The following is a 12801-nucleotide window of genomic DNA, read 5'->3' on the forward strand; positions in this document are numbered from 1 at the left end:
ATTTATTGAGTTAGTAGAGAATGTTGAGCTCATTCTGCCTTAGGTAATGACAAATAATGAGGAAGTTTGCAAGGAAGGCCCCAACTAGCTGGGCTCTGCCTTCCTGGCCAACCATGCATGGTGGTAATGTGTTAATGAAGTGGGGGAGACCGGCTATACTATTAACCATATTTTCCGTTTCATTTCCACATTACTCTTTTCACACACAGTACATATGTGTACAAACCATTTTGAAAAGTTTTTGTTGGGTGCCATGACTTTCTGACCTAAATGATTCAGGTTGCCTGCACCTGAGGCAATTCCGTTCCCAGTTATATATAAGGAATCATGCATGACTATGCATGATTCCAAATTCATTTCACTGAAGCCCGCCACAGCCATTGGAGTCCACAGTTTTCTGTTCTTCATGGCACCAGTTGGGCTGTCCTTTATGCCACGTTTCTTTCTTTTTTTCCAATAAAATTTTTATTGAATTTTTTTAAAACACATATAATGTCAACTTAACATTAGTAAACAAAGGTAAAAGAATGAGTTAACCATATGCAGGATACATTGAGAGTAGTACAGTAACAAGAGTACTCGTGACAATCTTTGGAAAACATAGCTAACATGTAACATCACTTAATGTATTCATGTAATAGTATAAACATAAATTACATGTCACTTCTTGTGATTAATTTCAAGGGGGTTTGAAAATATATGAAATAAGGGTGCCATTGACTTGGAATAGCACACCTGTCCATACAAAGAACCTAATTTAGGCTGGACAGAAATGTATCCCATTTAACCAGGGAGGGGGGGGGGGGGGGGAGTAGCGATATTGACCCCTACCCTCCAGTGAGGGCAGGCGGAGGCTTCAGGTCAGTACATCATGGGTATGGTATGCGTAGAACAATGTCCGTGTGAGAGCAATCCTGCAGTGGGAGTACATAGTTCAAATAAGGAAAAAGTTAAAGAAGAGTTGAAAAGAAGGAAAAAACAAAAGCTAAGCTGAGCTTAGTAAAGAAGCGAAAGAGGAAGAAAAAAAGTACGCTGAAACAGCAAAAGAGTTAGTGACAGGGGTTTGGGACAGGGAGGCCTTGCGACTAAACAGTTGTTAATAAAATAATGAGATGTCAAGGACACAATTGAAATTATAAGCTATTCACCCTAGCGCTACATTCCGGGCCTAAAAGTATGCCACATTTCTTAAAGGGATACTTGTCTGAAAAAAAATGTGGCTAGTTACTTACCTGGGGCTTTTACCAGCCCCCTGAAGGTTTCCTGGTCCCTGTCTGGTTCTCCAACTGTCCCCTTCAGCAAGTTGGGCAACTCGGCGAGTCACCAGCCACTGTGCATGCTCGATGCTGGCTACATGCCACCTCGATGGCACTCGTGTCGCTTTGAGTGCTCTGCACATGCGGAGTAGCAATTTTTGCGTACTGCGCGAGAATGCTCCCAGCCACGGTTTGAGGAGCTGCGGGGCACAGGCCGTGAATCCAACATTTGGAGGGTGACACAGAGGGAACTGAGCAGCATGGGATGATCGCAAAGGACAAGGAAGACTTCAAGAGGTTGGAAGAAGCCCCAGGTAAGTAACTGCCCAATTTTTGTTTCAGTTACAGTTTCCTTTAAACAATTAGGGATTTATTTTGGACTTAACCATAATATCTGATTGCCATGATGGATAAAAATGTAGATAACAGTTAATCCACTGTTTATATGCCTGTTGTTGTATTACACTGTGTTATGTTAATCACCAATCTTTCTTTTTTGTAGTGGTTTGAGAAGCCAGAATTTAATTTTTTTGATCGCTATGGTAAATATCGGGAGCAGAATCCTAATCAGCCATTTTATATCCTAAACCCTTATGCCATCTGGCAGATATGGGATATAATCCAGGAGAACTCACCAGAGCCAATCCAGCCAAATCCACCAACATCAGGGACACTGGGTAAGTAAAAACTTAGAACATGACATCACTGCCACTCTGCATGACATCACTGACTGAACAAAATGCTTTTAGCTATTCAAACTATTTTATATTTGAATTTTGTAGAGCCCGAGGAGGTTAAAAACTAAAAAAATTACCTAAGAAGAGGGAAGCCACTGGATCCTTGAAGCAGGGAACACACAATTGTTCGCGCGCAGTTAAAAAAATGACATTCTGCATGATGATTCTGCACATTTTGTCAGTTTTCTCTATCAATTACATCAGCTGCTGTGAATAAACGCACATGTTTTCCTGCATAGAAAAACACTTGGGGCTTGATTCACTAAACCGTGATAACTCATATCACGGCCGCGCTAGCGTTTTCATGCGCATTTTCACGTTTTGTGTGCATTTTCGCATGCAATTGCGAATTATTATGAAAATTTGCGATTGCGTGCGAAAACGTGCACAAAATGTGTGTGTGTGCAAAAACGCTAGCGCAGCCGTGATATGAGTTATGAGTTGGTGTGCAAAAAATTACGCAGAGAAACGTACACAGAAAAATGAAAAACAAGTGTGTTCCCTGCCTCAGAGGTTTACTACATCCTTTACCAGACCACCACCATTGCCCGGGACCCTCTGGAAGTTCGCAGCTTTGCTCCTCTTCATGCATGAGTGTGGCCATACAGTGCCTGTGCGAGTTTGGCCACATCTACGCAGTAGCTTGGAACCACTCATGGATGTGTGGCGTCGGCTTTCTGTGCAGGTGCGGCCATACTCCTGCAGGCGCAGTACGGCCGTGCTCTTGCATAAAGAGTAGCACAGTCATGATATCATATCCAACAAGTTCTTGTTGAATATGTTTGGAGGATCCTTGAGTGGCAACAGTGGGGCGGAGGACATGGGAAGCCTCTAGACCATCTAGAGCAGGGGTCTCAAACTCGCGGCCCGCGGGCCATTTGCGGCCCTCGATACAATATTTTGTGGCCCTTGCCGGCAAAAGCTTCCTTATAGTTCGCTTCAGTGCTCCCAAGTAATTCGCCGCATCCCCGCCGCTAAACGAGGGCTGCAGAGCCCCCAAATCGCCCGGGGGGCAATCCGCCGGCATTTCCTGGAAGGGGCAGAGCTTTCAGCTTCAGCTCTGCCCCTCCTGACGTCAATAGCCGCACGGATCGCCGCCTCTCCCCGCCCCTCTCTGTGAAGGAAGAGTGAGAGGGGCAAGAGAGTGAGAGGGGCGGGCAGAGGCAGCGATGCGCCGCGATTGTGAAATTCCTTATGCGGCCTAGCCTCATCCTGACTTTGCCTCCTGCGGCCCTCCAGGTAAATTGAGTTTGAGACCCCTGATCTAGAGGATTCCCTCTACTTAGGTAAATATTTTTTTTTATTTTATTTGGGCAGCCTGGTGTACATTTTGAAGGGGCACTATGGCGAAAAATTGTAAAATTTAAAATACTGTATGTGCAAACATAAACAAATAAGAAGTACGTTTTTTTCCAGAGTAAAATGAGCCATAAATTACTTTACTCCTATGTTGCTGTCACTTACAGTAGGTAGTAGAAATGTGACAGAACTGACAGGTTTTGGGCTAGTCCATCTCTTCATAGGGGATTCTCAGCAAGGCTTTTATTCTTTATAAAGATATTCCCTAAAAAGGATTTAAACACCGATGCTGGCCAGCTTCCCTGCTCGCTACACAGTTTTTGGGCAGTTGGACAGAGCCATTGCCATTCACTAAGTGCTTTTGAAAATAAATACATCCCTGAGAATCCCTCTATGAAGAGATGGACTAGTCCAAAACCTGTCGCTTCTGTCAGATTTCTACTACCTACTGTAAGCGACAGCAACATAGGAGTAAAGTAATTTATGGCTCATTTTACTCTGGAAAAAAATGTACTTTTTATTTGTTAATGTTTGCACATATTTTAAATTTTACAATTTTTCGCCATAGTGCCTCTTTAAATAAGTCCAGGACATCATCTCCCTCAACCTGTATTAGGGAGACTGTTGTCAAACTATTCTTTGAGATGGTATAATACTCCATATAAGGTTTATCTAGTATATTCATACAATTCCCCCTGATGTTTCTGTGAATATGGTGCTACAGGTGACCTAATTTACATTTATGGTTGTGTAACGAGCGGCAGGGATACGGCGGTCACGGAGAACAGCGTGACCGCCGCCGCCATCCCCACCCCTCAGCGGCGAGACCTATATGCGGCCCGTAGACGCATCAGTTGACCTGCGGGTCGGCTGACGTCATGGGGGCGCGCCTCGCCGCTGATTGGCTGGGCAGGCTCTGGGATTCCCTTCCTGAATAAAAGACACAGGCTTTCAGTTGCCCGCTGTCTGCTGTTGCGAATACTCAGTGTTAGCGCTCAGACCTAGGTAGATCCTTGTGTGTTTTGATCCGGCAGGAACCCGGGGATTTCACACTTAGATTAGGTTTATTGTTATATTGTGATTATCTGTGTTTGACTCTTTGCCTTTCCTGACTACCCTCTCTGCCTTGTGATTTTGTACCTCTGCCTATCTGATCTCTTTGCTGACCTATTGCCTGAACTTCACTCTGATTCTGCATGCCGATTCTGTATCTTGCCTGCCCGTCTGTTGCCAACTCGATCTGTCTGACCACTCTCTCTCACCAGTGAGCCCTTGTCACTGGTGAGGGGTCCTCTGCACTACTATCTGTAACCTCCAGCTCTGCTTGTGAGCTTACTGCTGAGAAACTATCAGCAAAATACTGTTTGCACCAATCACTACACTCAGTGCAATAAAGTGGTGACTAGGTCACGAATTTTCCTTAGTGTTAGCTATATTTGTATTATTGGTGATTCTGCAGATCACCACATAATCAGATATAGTATCTGCATTACTGGTGATACTGCAGATCACCAAATAATCAGAACTCTGTAATTTGCTAACACCCAGCGTTACAGTTACTAGCTGACACCAATTGTTACAGAACGCAGACCAAACATTATGGAAGCACTGTGTAATCAGGTCCAGGCCTTGACCACGGCAGTAAACAGGTTGACTCAGACTGCCACGGTCAATGCGCAACAGGCGCTGATTAATCAACTGTCTGAGACCATGCGGGCCTTACAGAACCCCATTTTACCAGTGCCATCCCCTGTGGTTATAGAGCCTAGAATGCATCTTCCTGAAAAGTTTTCAGGGCACAAGTCTGATTTTCAGAATTTCAGAAACCGCTGCCTTTCTTATTTTGATATGAGACCTATTTCATCAGGGTCTGAGAACCAGAGGGTGACGTTTATTAAAACTTTATTATCTGGGGATTCACAGACATGGGCGTACAGTCTTCCTAGTGGTCATGAGGCATTGTTGTCAGTACAGAAATTTTTTAAAACTATGGCTATCATATACGATGATCCCGATATTGCAGTTACTGCTGAGAGAAAGCTTAAGACCCTCAGGCAGGAACATAACACCGTAGAAACTTATGCCGCAAAGTTTAGAAGGTGGGCTGTGTCGGCTAGATGGGGCAGTTTGCTTTATTAGATTGTTTTTTAACAGGTTTATCTGACCCTGTCTCTGATGTAATGCTAAGTCATCCAGAGCCTAAAACTGTTGACGAAGCGATCTCACTGGCAGTAAAAATTGATTGCCGCATTTGTTATCAGAAGCAAACTCGTGGTAGATACTCGGTGAGGTCTGTCTTCATCGCCTCTCCTTCATCTTCTTCCCCTCAGGATGAGTCGATGCAGATCGGACATTCAAAGTTATCAGAGGTGGAAAAAAACCCGAAGACGGACAGAGAGGCTCTGTTTATACTGTGCGGAAAAGGGTCATTTAGTACAGAACTGCCCTAAGAACTCAGAAACCTCTGCCGCCTAGGTGTAGTTAGAGGTACTACCCTAGGCGAGCCAGTTTTACCTCTATCCGATAATCGCTTACTCCTCCCATGTTCTATTGCCTGGGAAGATCAAGTTCTGTCTACCCAGGCATTTATAGACTCGGGATCTGCTGCCAATTTTATCGATTATGATTTTGTTATGAAATTAGGGATTCCTCTTGTCCCTTTGGATAGACAGATTTTTGTCACCGCAGTAGATGACTCTCCACTGCAGGGTAAACACCCCCTTTCTCAGACTCCCGATCTGTTGTGTCATGTGGGAATATTGCATAGGGAAAAATTACAGTTCTTTGTGCTTAAAATGGCCACTTTCACTGTGATCCTTGGGATGCCGTGTCTGCAAAAGCATTCTCCTCAGATAGATTGGAGCTCCGGCCAGTTGTTAAGCTGGTCCTCCTTCTGCCATCATCATTGTATGGAGAGAGTTGCAGTTTGCGCCACCAAGGTTCAGATGGAAGGTTTGCCCGCACAGTATGCAGAATTCGCTGATGTGTTTTGTCCCAAGTCAGCAGACAAACTTCCCCCGCACAGAAGTTTTGACTGCCCCATTGAGTTAAGGCCAGGTTGTATGCCCCCTAGAGGTCATTTATATAAATTTTCCGGTCCTGAAAAACTCGCTATGCAGGATTACATTAAAGAAAACATGGCTAAAGGGTTTATTCATCCTTCTAAGTCTCCGGCCGGAGCAGTATTCTTTTTTGTCCAGAAAAAGGATGGGGGGCTTCGCCCCTGTATCGATTATCGAGAATTGAACAAAATTACCATAAATAATCGTCAGAGCTGGGACAAGGTCCTCCAGCACCCAAGGCTGAGACACCAAAGTGCGCCCCTCCATCCCTGCCACCCGAGCCATGAAACACTGATTGCTATTAGACTAAGAGGCACCACGGGGCCCACAACCTCCTCAACACCTTAATATCTAGTTATCTGACTTGCAGTCACTGCCATGTATCCCCTTTTCTTATTTCTTGCTGCTTCAAACACAATTAGGAATGACAGCTGAATGAATTATGCGCCCCCTCCTACACTGCGCCCTGAGGCTGGAGCCTCTCCAGCCTATGCCTCGGCCCGGCCCTGATAATCGTTACCCACTCCCTTTAATTGAGGATTTGTTCTCTCAGGTTACTGATGCTGGTATCTTTTCTAAACTTGATCTGAGGGGGGCATACAACCTGGTACGCATAAGGGAGGGTGATGAATGGAAGACGGCGTTCAACACACCCGATGGGCACTACGAGTACCTTGTTATGCCCTTCGGGTTGTGTAATGCCCCCGCCGTCTTCCAGGAGTTGGTCAATGAGGTGTTCAGAGAAGTCCTGGGGCGGTTCGCTCTGGTATACCTGGACGATATACTAATTTTCTCATCTAACCTGGCAGAACGCAGGACACATGTAAAGTTTGTATTGAAGAAACTTAGACAGAATTCACTGTACCCAAAGTTCGAGAAGTGCCTCTTTGAGGTGTCTGAAGTTCCTTTATTGGGGTATATCATTTCTACCTCCGGGCTCTCCATGGACCACAAAAAGGTATCAGCCATTCTGGAATGGCCGCAGCCCATGGGGCTGAAGGCACTCCAGAGATTCCTCGGCTTTGCCAACTATTATAGAAAATGTATTAAAGGATTCTCTGCTGTGGTGTCACCTCTCACGGATCTCACAAAAAAAGGGGCAGACACTTATAACAGGTCAGCAGAGGCACATTCTGCCTTTTCATCATTAAAGAATTTGTTTTGCTCCGCCCCTATCGTGCGACATGTGGATGTCACCTGTCCCTTTATAGTGGAGGTGGATGCATCAGAGATTGGGCTTGGGGCTGTACTGTCTCTGGTATCCAGGGCAGATTGCATCCCTGTGCATTTTTTTTGCATAAATTCTTTCCAGCTGAGAGAAATTACGATATCGGAAACAGAGAGCTGTTGGCCATCAAACTCGCGTTGAGGAATAGTGTCACTGGCTCGAGGGATCAGAACATGTAATTACGGTCTATACTGACCATAAGAATTTGGAATACATTGAGGGGGCCAAGAGACTCAGTCCCTGTCAGGCTCGCTGGTCTTTATTCTTTTCAAGGTTCAGGTTTATTATTACCTACAAACCAGGAAGCAAAAACGTCAAGGCAGATGCTCTGTCTAGATGTTTTGAGCCCGAGACAGTACAGCCACCAACCCCCGAGAACATCCTGCCTGAGGAGGTTGTTTTAGCAGCCACCAAAACATGGGAAGATTGGTCTCTTATACTGGGTCCCTATCAACAAGACGTTCCTGAGGGGAAACCGGATGGGGTTCTATTTGTGCCACTTCATTTCCGCCTGCAGATTTTACAGTTATTTCATGCACATAAGAATGCAGGGCATCCCGGGGTTGTAAGAACGCAAGATTTGCTTTCCAGATGCGTTTGGTGGCCATCCCTGGCCCTAGACTGCAGAGAGTTTGTGAGAGACTGCTCAATCTGTGCCAGAAACAAACCATCCAGACAGGCTCCTGTGGGTACCCTCCAGTCGTTGCCTGTGCCTGAGGAACCATGGACCCACCTATCCATGGACTTTGTGGGCGAACTCCCCAGGTCTGAGGGTAAAACATATGGGTGGTAGTCGACAGGTTCAGCAAAATGGCCCATTTTATCCCTCTGGACGGACTCCCCTCTGCCCAGGTACTGGCAGATCTCTTCATTCAACACATTTTCCGTTTACATGGTATACCGGAGAATGTGGTGTCAGATAGGGGAGTCCAGTTCGTGTCCAAATTCTGGAGGGCCGTCTGTCATCATCTTGGAATGAACCTGTCATTTTCATCTGGCTGCCACCCACCCACAAACCAATGGGCAAACTGAGAGGGTTAATCAGTCACTAGAGAAGTTCCTTAGGTGTTATGTGGCTGATGCTCAATCGGAATGGGCAAAATTTCTGCCATTTGCAGAATTTGCACACAACAACTTGAAGAGTACCTCATCAGGCATTTCTCCCTTCCAGGTGGTCTCGGGGAGATATCCCAAATTCTCCCGGTTACCAGTGGTGTCTTCTCCTTTTCCAGCTCTGGAAGATTGGCAGGGAGCATTAAAGGAAACTTGGACTATGGTCAAAAGGAACCTGGAAAAGGCCTTTCAGACCCAGAAGAGGCAGGCTGATAAAAGGCGGTCAGAGGAAGGGGAGTTTAAGCCTGGTGATTATGTTTGGGTTTCTACACGCCATATCACCCTTAAACAACCTTCAGCCAAGTTAGGACCCAGGTTCATCGGCCCATACCCTGTGTCTAAAAGGATTAATAAGGTGACTTATGTTGTGGCTCTACCTTCAAGTATGAGAGGTAGTAAGACATTTCACGTGTCTTTGCTTAAACCTGCTGTGCATGTGGATAACTCCCCCCCCCCCCCCGTGGTGATTGATAGAGAGCCTGAATACGAGATCGAGGAGATTCTCGATTCTCGTTGGGTTCGGAATTCAGTGCAGTATCTGGTCCACTGGAAAGGGTATGGGTCTGAGGAGAGATTGTGGGTACTGGGCCATCATCTTCATGCGGAGGAGTTAAGACGCAGGTTTCATGAATTACATCTGGAGAAACCGTGTAAAACGTGTTCGGAGTCCATGCCTTAAGGGGGGGGGGGGTACTGTAATGAGCGGCAGGGATACGGCGGTCACGGAGAACAGCATGACCGCCGCCGCCATCCCCGCTGCTCAGCTGCGCATGCCGCGCACGGGACTCTCGCCTCAGGTCTACGCGTGCGCGTGGCCAGCTGCGAGACCTATACGCGTCCCGTAGACGCATCAGTTGACCTGCGGGTCGGCTGACGTCACGGGGGGAGCGCTCAGACCTAGGTAGATCCTTGTGTGCTTTCATCCGGCAGGAACCCGGGGATTTCACACTTAGAATAGGTTTATTGTTATATTGTGATTATCTGTGTTTGACTCTTTGCCCTTCCTGACTACCCTCTCTGCCTTGTGATTTTGTACCTCTGCCTATCTGATCTTGTTGCTGACCTATTGTCTGAACTCTGTAATTTGCTAACACCCAGCGTTACAGTTACTATGATCCATGGTGCGAGTGCGAGTGATAACAGTGTCCACACGTGATCCCCACTACCCTAGAGGTCAAAAAGGCTCACCAGATGTAGACCACCGTGATTCAGGTCGCAATCTCGCATTCACAAATATGTATCACTCAGGACATCAGTGATCATATCCAGTTCTAGTATAAAAAATCCTTTAATAAAAGTATAAAACAATTTCATCGCGCAGTATATCAATCCAAACTAAGTACACACTGCGCCTCTCGCGCACTTAGGCAACTTACAGACTCCCTTTAGGGGAGGAGCGCGCAGTGGAGTGCATAGCACCAGAAGGACTTTGACTATTTTACAGGAGGAACCACAGCGCACTCAGTGGACTTTGTGTAACATTTATGGTGATATTCATGTCAATTTGAATGATTTGTTTTTTTTAGGGGATTGATCAGTACTAGGCAGCGCAGCAGCTTTAAAAGTGTTACAGTTACTAGCTGACACCAATCGTTACAGGTTGGCACACATTATCTCAGATACATATGAAAAGTTCCAATTCAATTGGAAGGAGTGGTCTGAGTATAGACATTCCCCTGGTTAACAATCGCACCTAAGTCAGGTTTCAGTATCTTCATTAATGTTTTGTGTGGATGTTTTTTATCATTTCATTGTTGTGCTTATTTTGCTTGAAAGTAGGGAAATGTAGGTTTTAGTAGGACTTTAGTTAGGAGTGTTAACTGTCTGTCTTGTCCTTTGTCTCCGTATTGGAGAATATTTTTTCGGATTACATATTGTGCTCTCCACCACTGGACTCATTTCATTGTTAAGTTCATACTTTGTTTTATGTAACCTCATGGTCAGTGCAGATTGCAATAGGGTTATATGCTTTTGACTCCATCTTGAATGCATGGGTGAAGACATAACTACTTGGTCCCTGCCATTGTGAGCTTACAATCTATATGATTTGTGCAATAAAGCTTTTTGGAACATTAAATACATTTATTTAATGTACCAAAAAGCTTTATTGCATAGTTTATTACAAAACGTGTTGAAGCAAACCTACTACATTCCACTATGACCCACGCGAGGGTTGCAATCTTTACCACAGGGGTGCCCTTTCAGTTTGTTTTACCACATAATAGTAGGAAATTTCTAAATCTCTAGTCAAATTTTGTTGGATACAACACCAATATTTGTAAAATGCTTTTCTTTACAGGACTAAAAAGCACACAGGCATGTCTCAGACCAAGAATTAGCGGTGGAGTGGATTGTGTTGTGGAGAAAAAGTCTATTGATGCCAGACTAGACAGGGGGCCTCTGCATTTAAACACCTCAAGTGTTGACAATGTATTGATTGGCAGGGCCGAATTTAGGCCAAGGCCACCTAGGCCATGGCCTAGGGCACCACAGGAGCAAGGGCACCAAAGCAGCAGGCTAACCTGGTGCATTTGCAAGCTTGCAAATGCTGCAATGCAGGGAGATTAGATGAGTGCCTCACTGCAGTACTCTGCTGCTAGCTGCCTGTGCAGCAGCCACCTTGCTCTCTATGCACGTTTGCATTGTGGCGGGCAGCTATGGACTTGGGCAGCATTAAAGATGAAAAGGAAGAGGAAATTTCTGCACTGGAGAAATGAGTGACACTGATGGGTGCTCCAGTGTAAAGGCAAACTGGCTACCTATACTGAAAGGGGTGGGGTGGGAAAAGGAGGGATTAAGGGAGTCATCTGGCTACCTATACTGGAGATAAAGGGGGGAGGGGTCATCTGGCTACTTATGGGGGGGGGGGTCATCAGGCTACCTATACTAGAGGGAGGAGTCATCTGGTTACCTATACTGGAGTGAAAGGGGGAGGGGTCATCTCGTTACCTATACTGAAGGGGGGCGGCTGGCGACAGTGGCCTTGGGCGGTAAAAAGTACAAATCCGGCCCTGTTGATTGGTGGGTATGGAAGGATGGTTTTTTCAGAAGATAGGGGAAGCATGGCAGAAGGCTCTGAGTCCAAAGGTCTTGAGGTGGAATGTGGGGATGACATAATTGTTAGATTCCATTGATCTGAGGCAGTGCAGGTGTGGTGCAGCAGATACCTAGGATATTCCTATTAGAGATTCAGTAAAAAAAATGATGAGTCACCCCTTGCTATTTTACCAGTGTGACAGGTGATCAGAGTGGACTAGGGCAGTCCCCTACAAACTCCCTGGCGTCAGTGGAGCTCTTGCTCCTTTAGGGAGATGTCAACTCTCTGTGACATTATATTAATCATAAGAAGTCAAAAACAGTAAAAAAAGAAACCTCTCTCTCTCTCTCTCTCTCTCTCTCTGTCTTACTAGGGATCGTGCTCATGATGCATCTCTGCGATGAAGTCAATGTTTATGAGTTCTTGCCATCATTTCGCCAGAGTGACTTATGCCACTATTATGAGGAATCTCATAGCCAATTATGTACGTATGGGGGATACCATCCTCTGATCTATGAGAAGACTCTAGTAAAAAGACTTAACCTGGGTCAAGAGGACACCATTAGCAAGTATGGGAAGGTGACTTTATCTGGAGTTAGGAATCTGACGTGCTAACCCATGTATGACATTGGGAGAAGAGGAATCAAAGACATGGACATCGATAATGTTGTTGGAATAGTTTATATTTATATATTGTCAACTCTGCCCTCCTAATGGTGTAGAAGCCAACAAGATAATCCAGGTTTTGGCAATACTGCATCTACGTTTAACCAAGCGGTGAGCAGGCTGTCAATTTTATTTATTTATTTATTTAATTTGCACTAGAATTAAAACTAGCATTTAATAAAAACAAGCCCATAAACTTTCAGTCCAAGTTTTTATTATGTGAAAATGCATAAATTCATATGTATACGATTGCATGTGCTCCTTAAAATATAAAAAATACGTCCAAATATATATATATATATATATATATATATATATATATATATATATATATATATATATATATATATATATATATATATATATATATATATATACATACAGTATGTATATATATATATAT

The 12801-nt window shown here is 44.9% G+C and overlaps 1 protein-coding gene across 1 annotated transcript in view; it reads left to right on the forward strand.

Moving 5' to 3' along the window:
- The window catches only part of LOC137570522 (beta-galactoside alpha-2,6-sialyltransferase 1-like), a 50917-nt gene extending 38336 nt beyond the window's left edge, over positions 1-12581 (forward strand). Inside the window, exons 5-6 of the mRNA XM_068279213.1 lie at positions 1759-1933; positions 12106-12581. Coding sequence (XP_068135314.1) covers positions 1759-1933; positions 12106-12347 — 417 coding nt within the window. The 3' untranslated portion in view covers positions 12348-12581. The remainder of the gene's footprint in view (positions 1-1758; positions 1934-12105) is intronic.
- Positions 12582-12801: the final 220 nt, after the last annotated feature.

Source organism: Hyperolius riggenbachi, chromosome 4 (assembly GCF_040937935.1).
Source record: "Hyperolius riggenbachi isolate aHypRig1 chromosome 4, aHypRig1.pri, whole genome shotgun sequence".
Lineage (NCBI taxonomy): Eukaryota > Metazoa > Chordata > Amphibia > Anura > Hyperoliidae > Hyperolius > Hyperolius riggenbachi.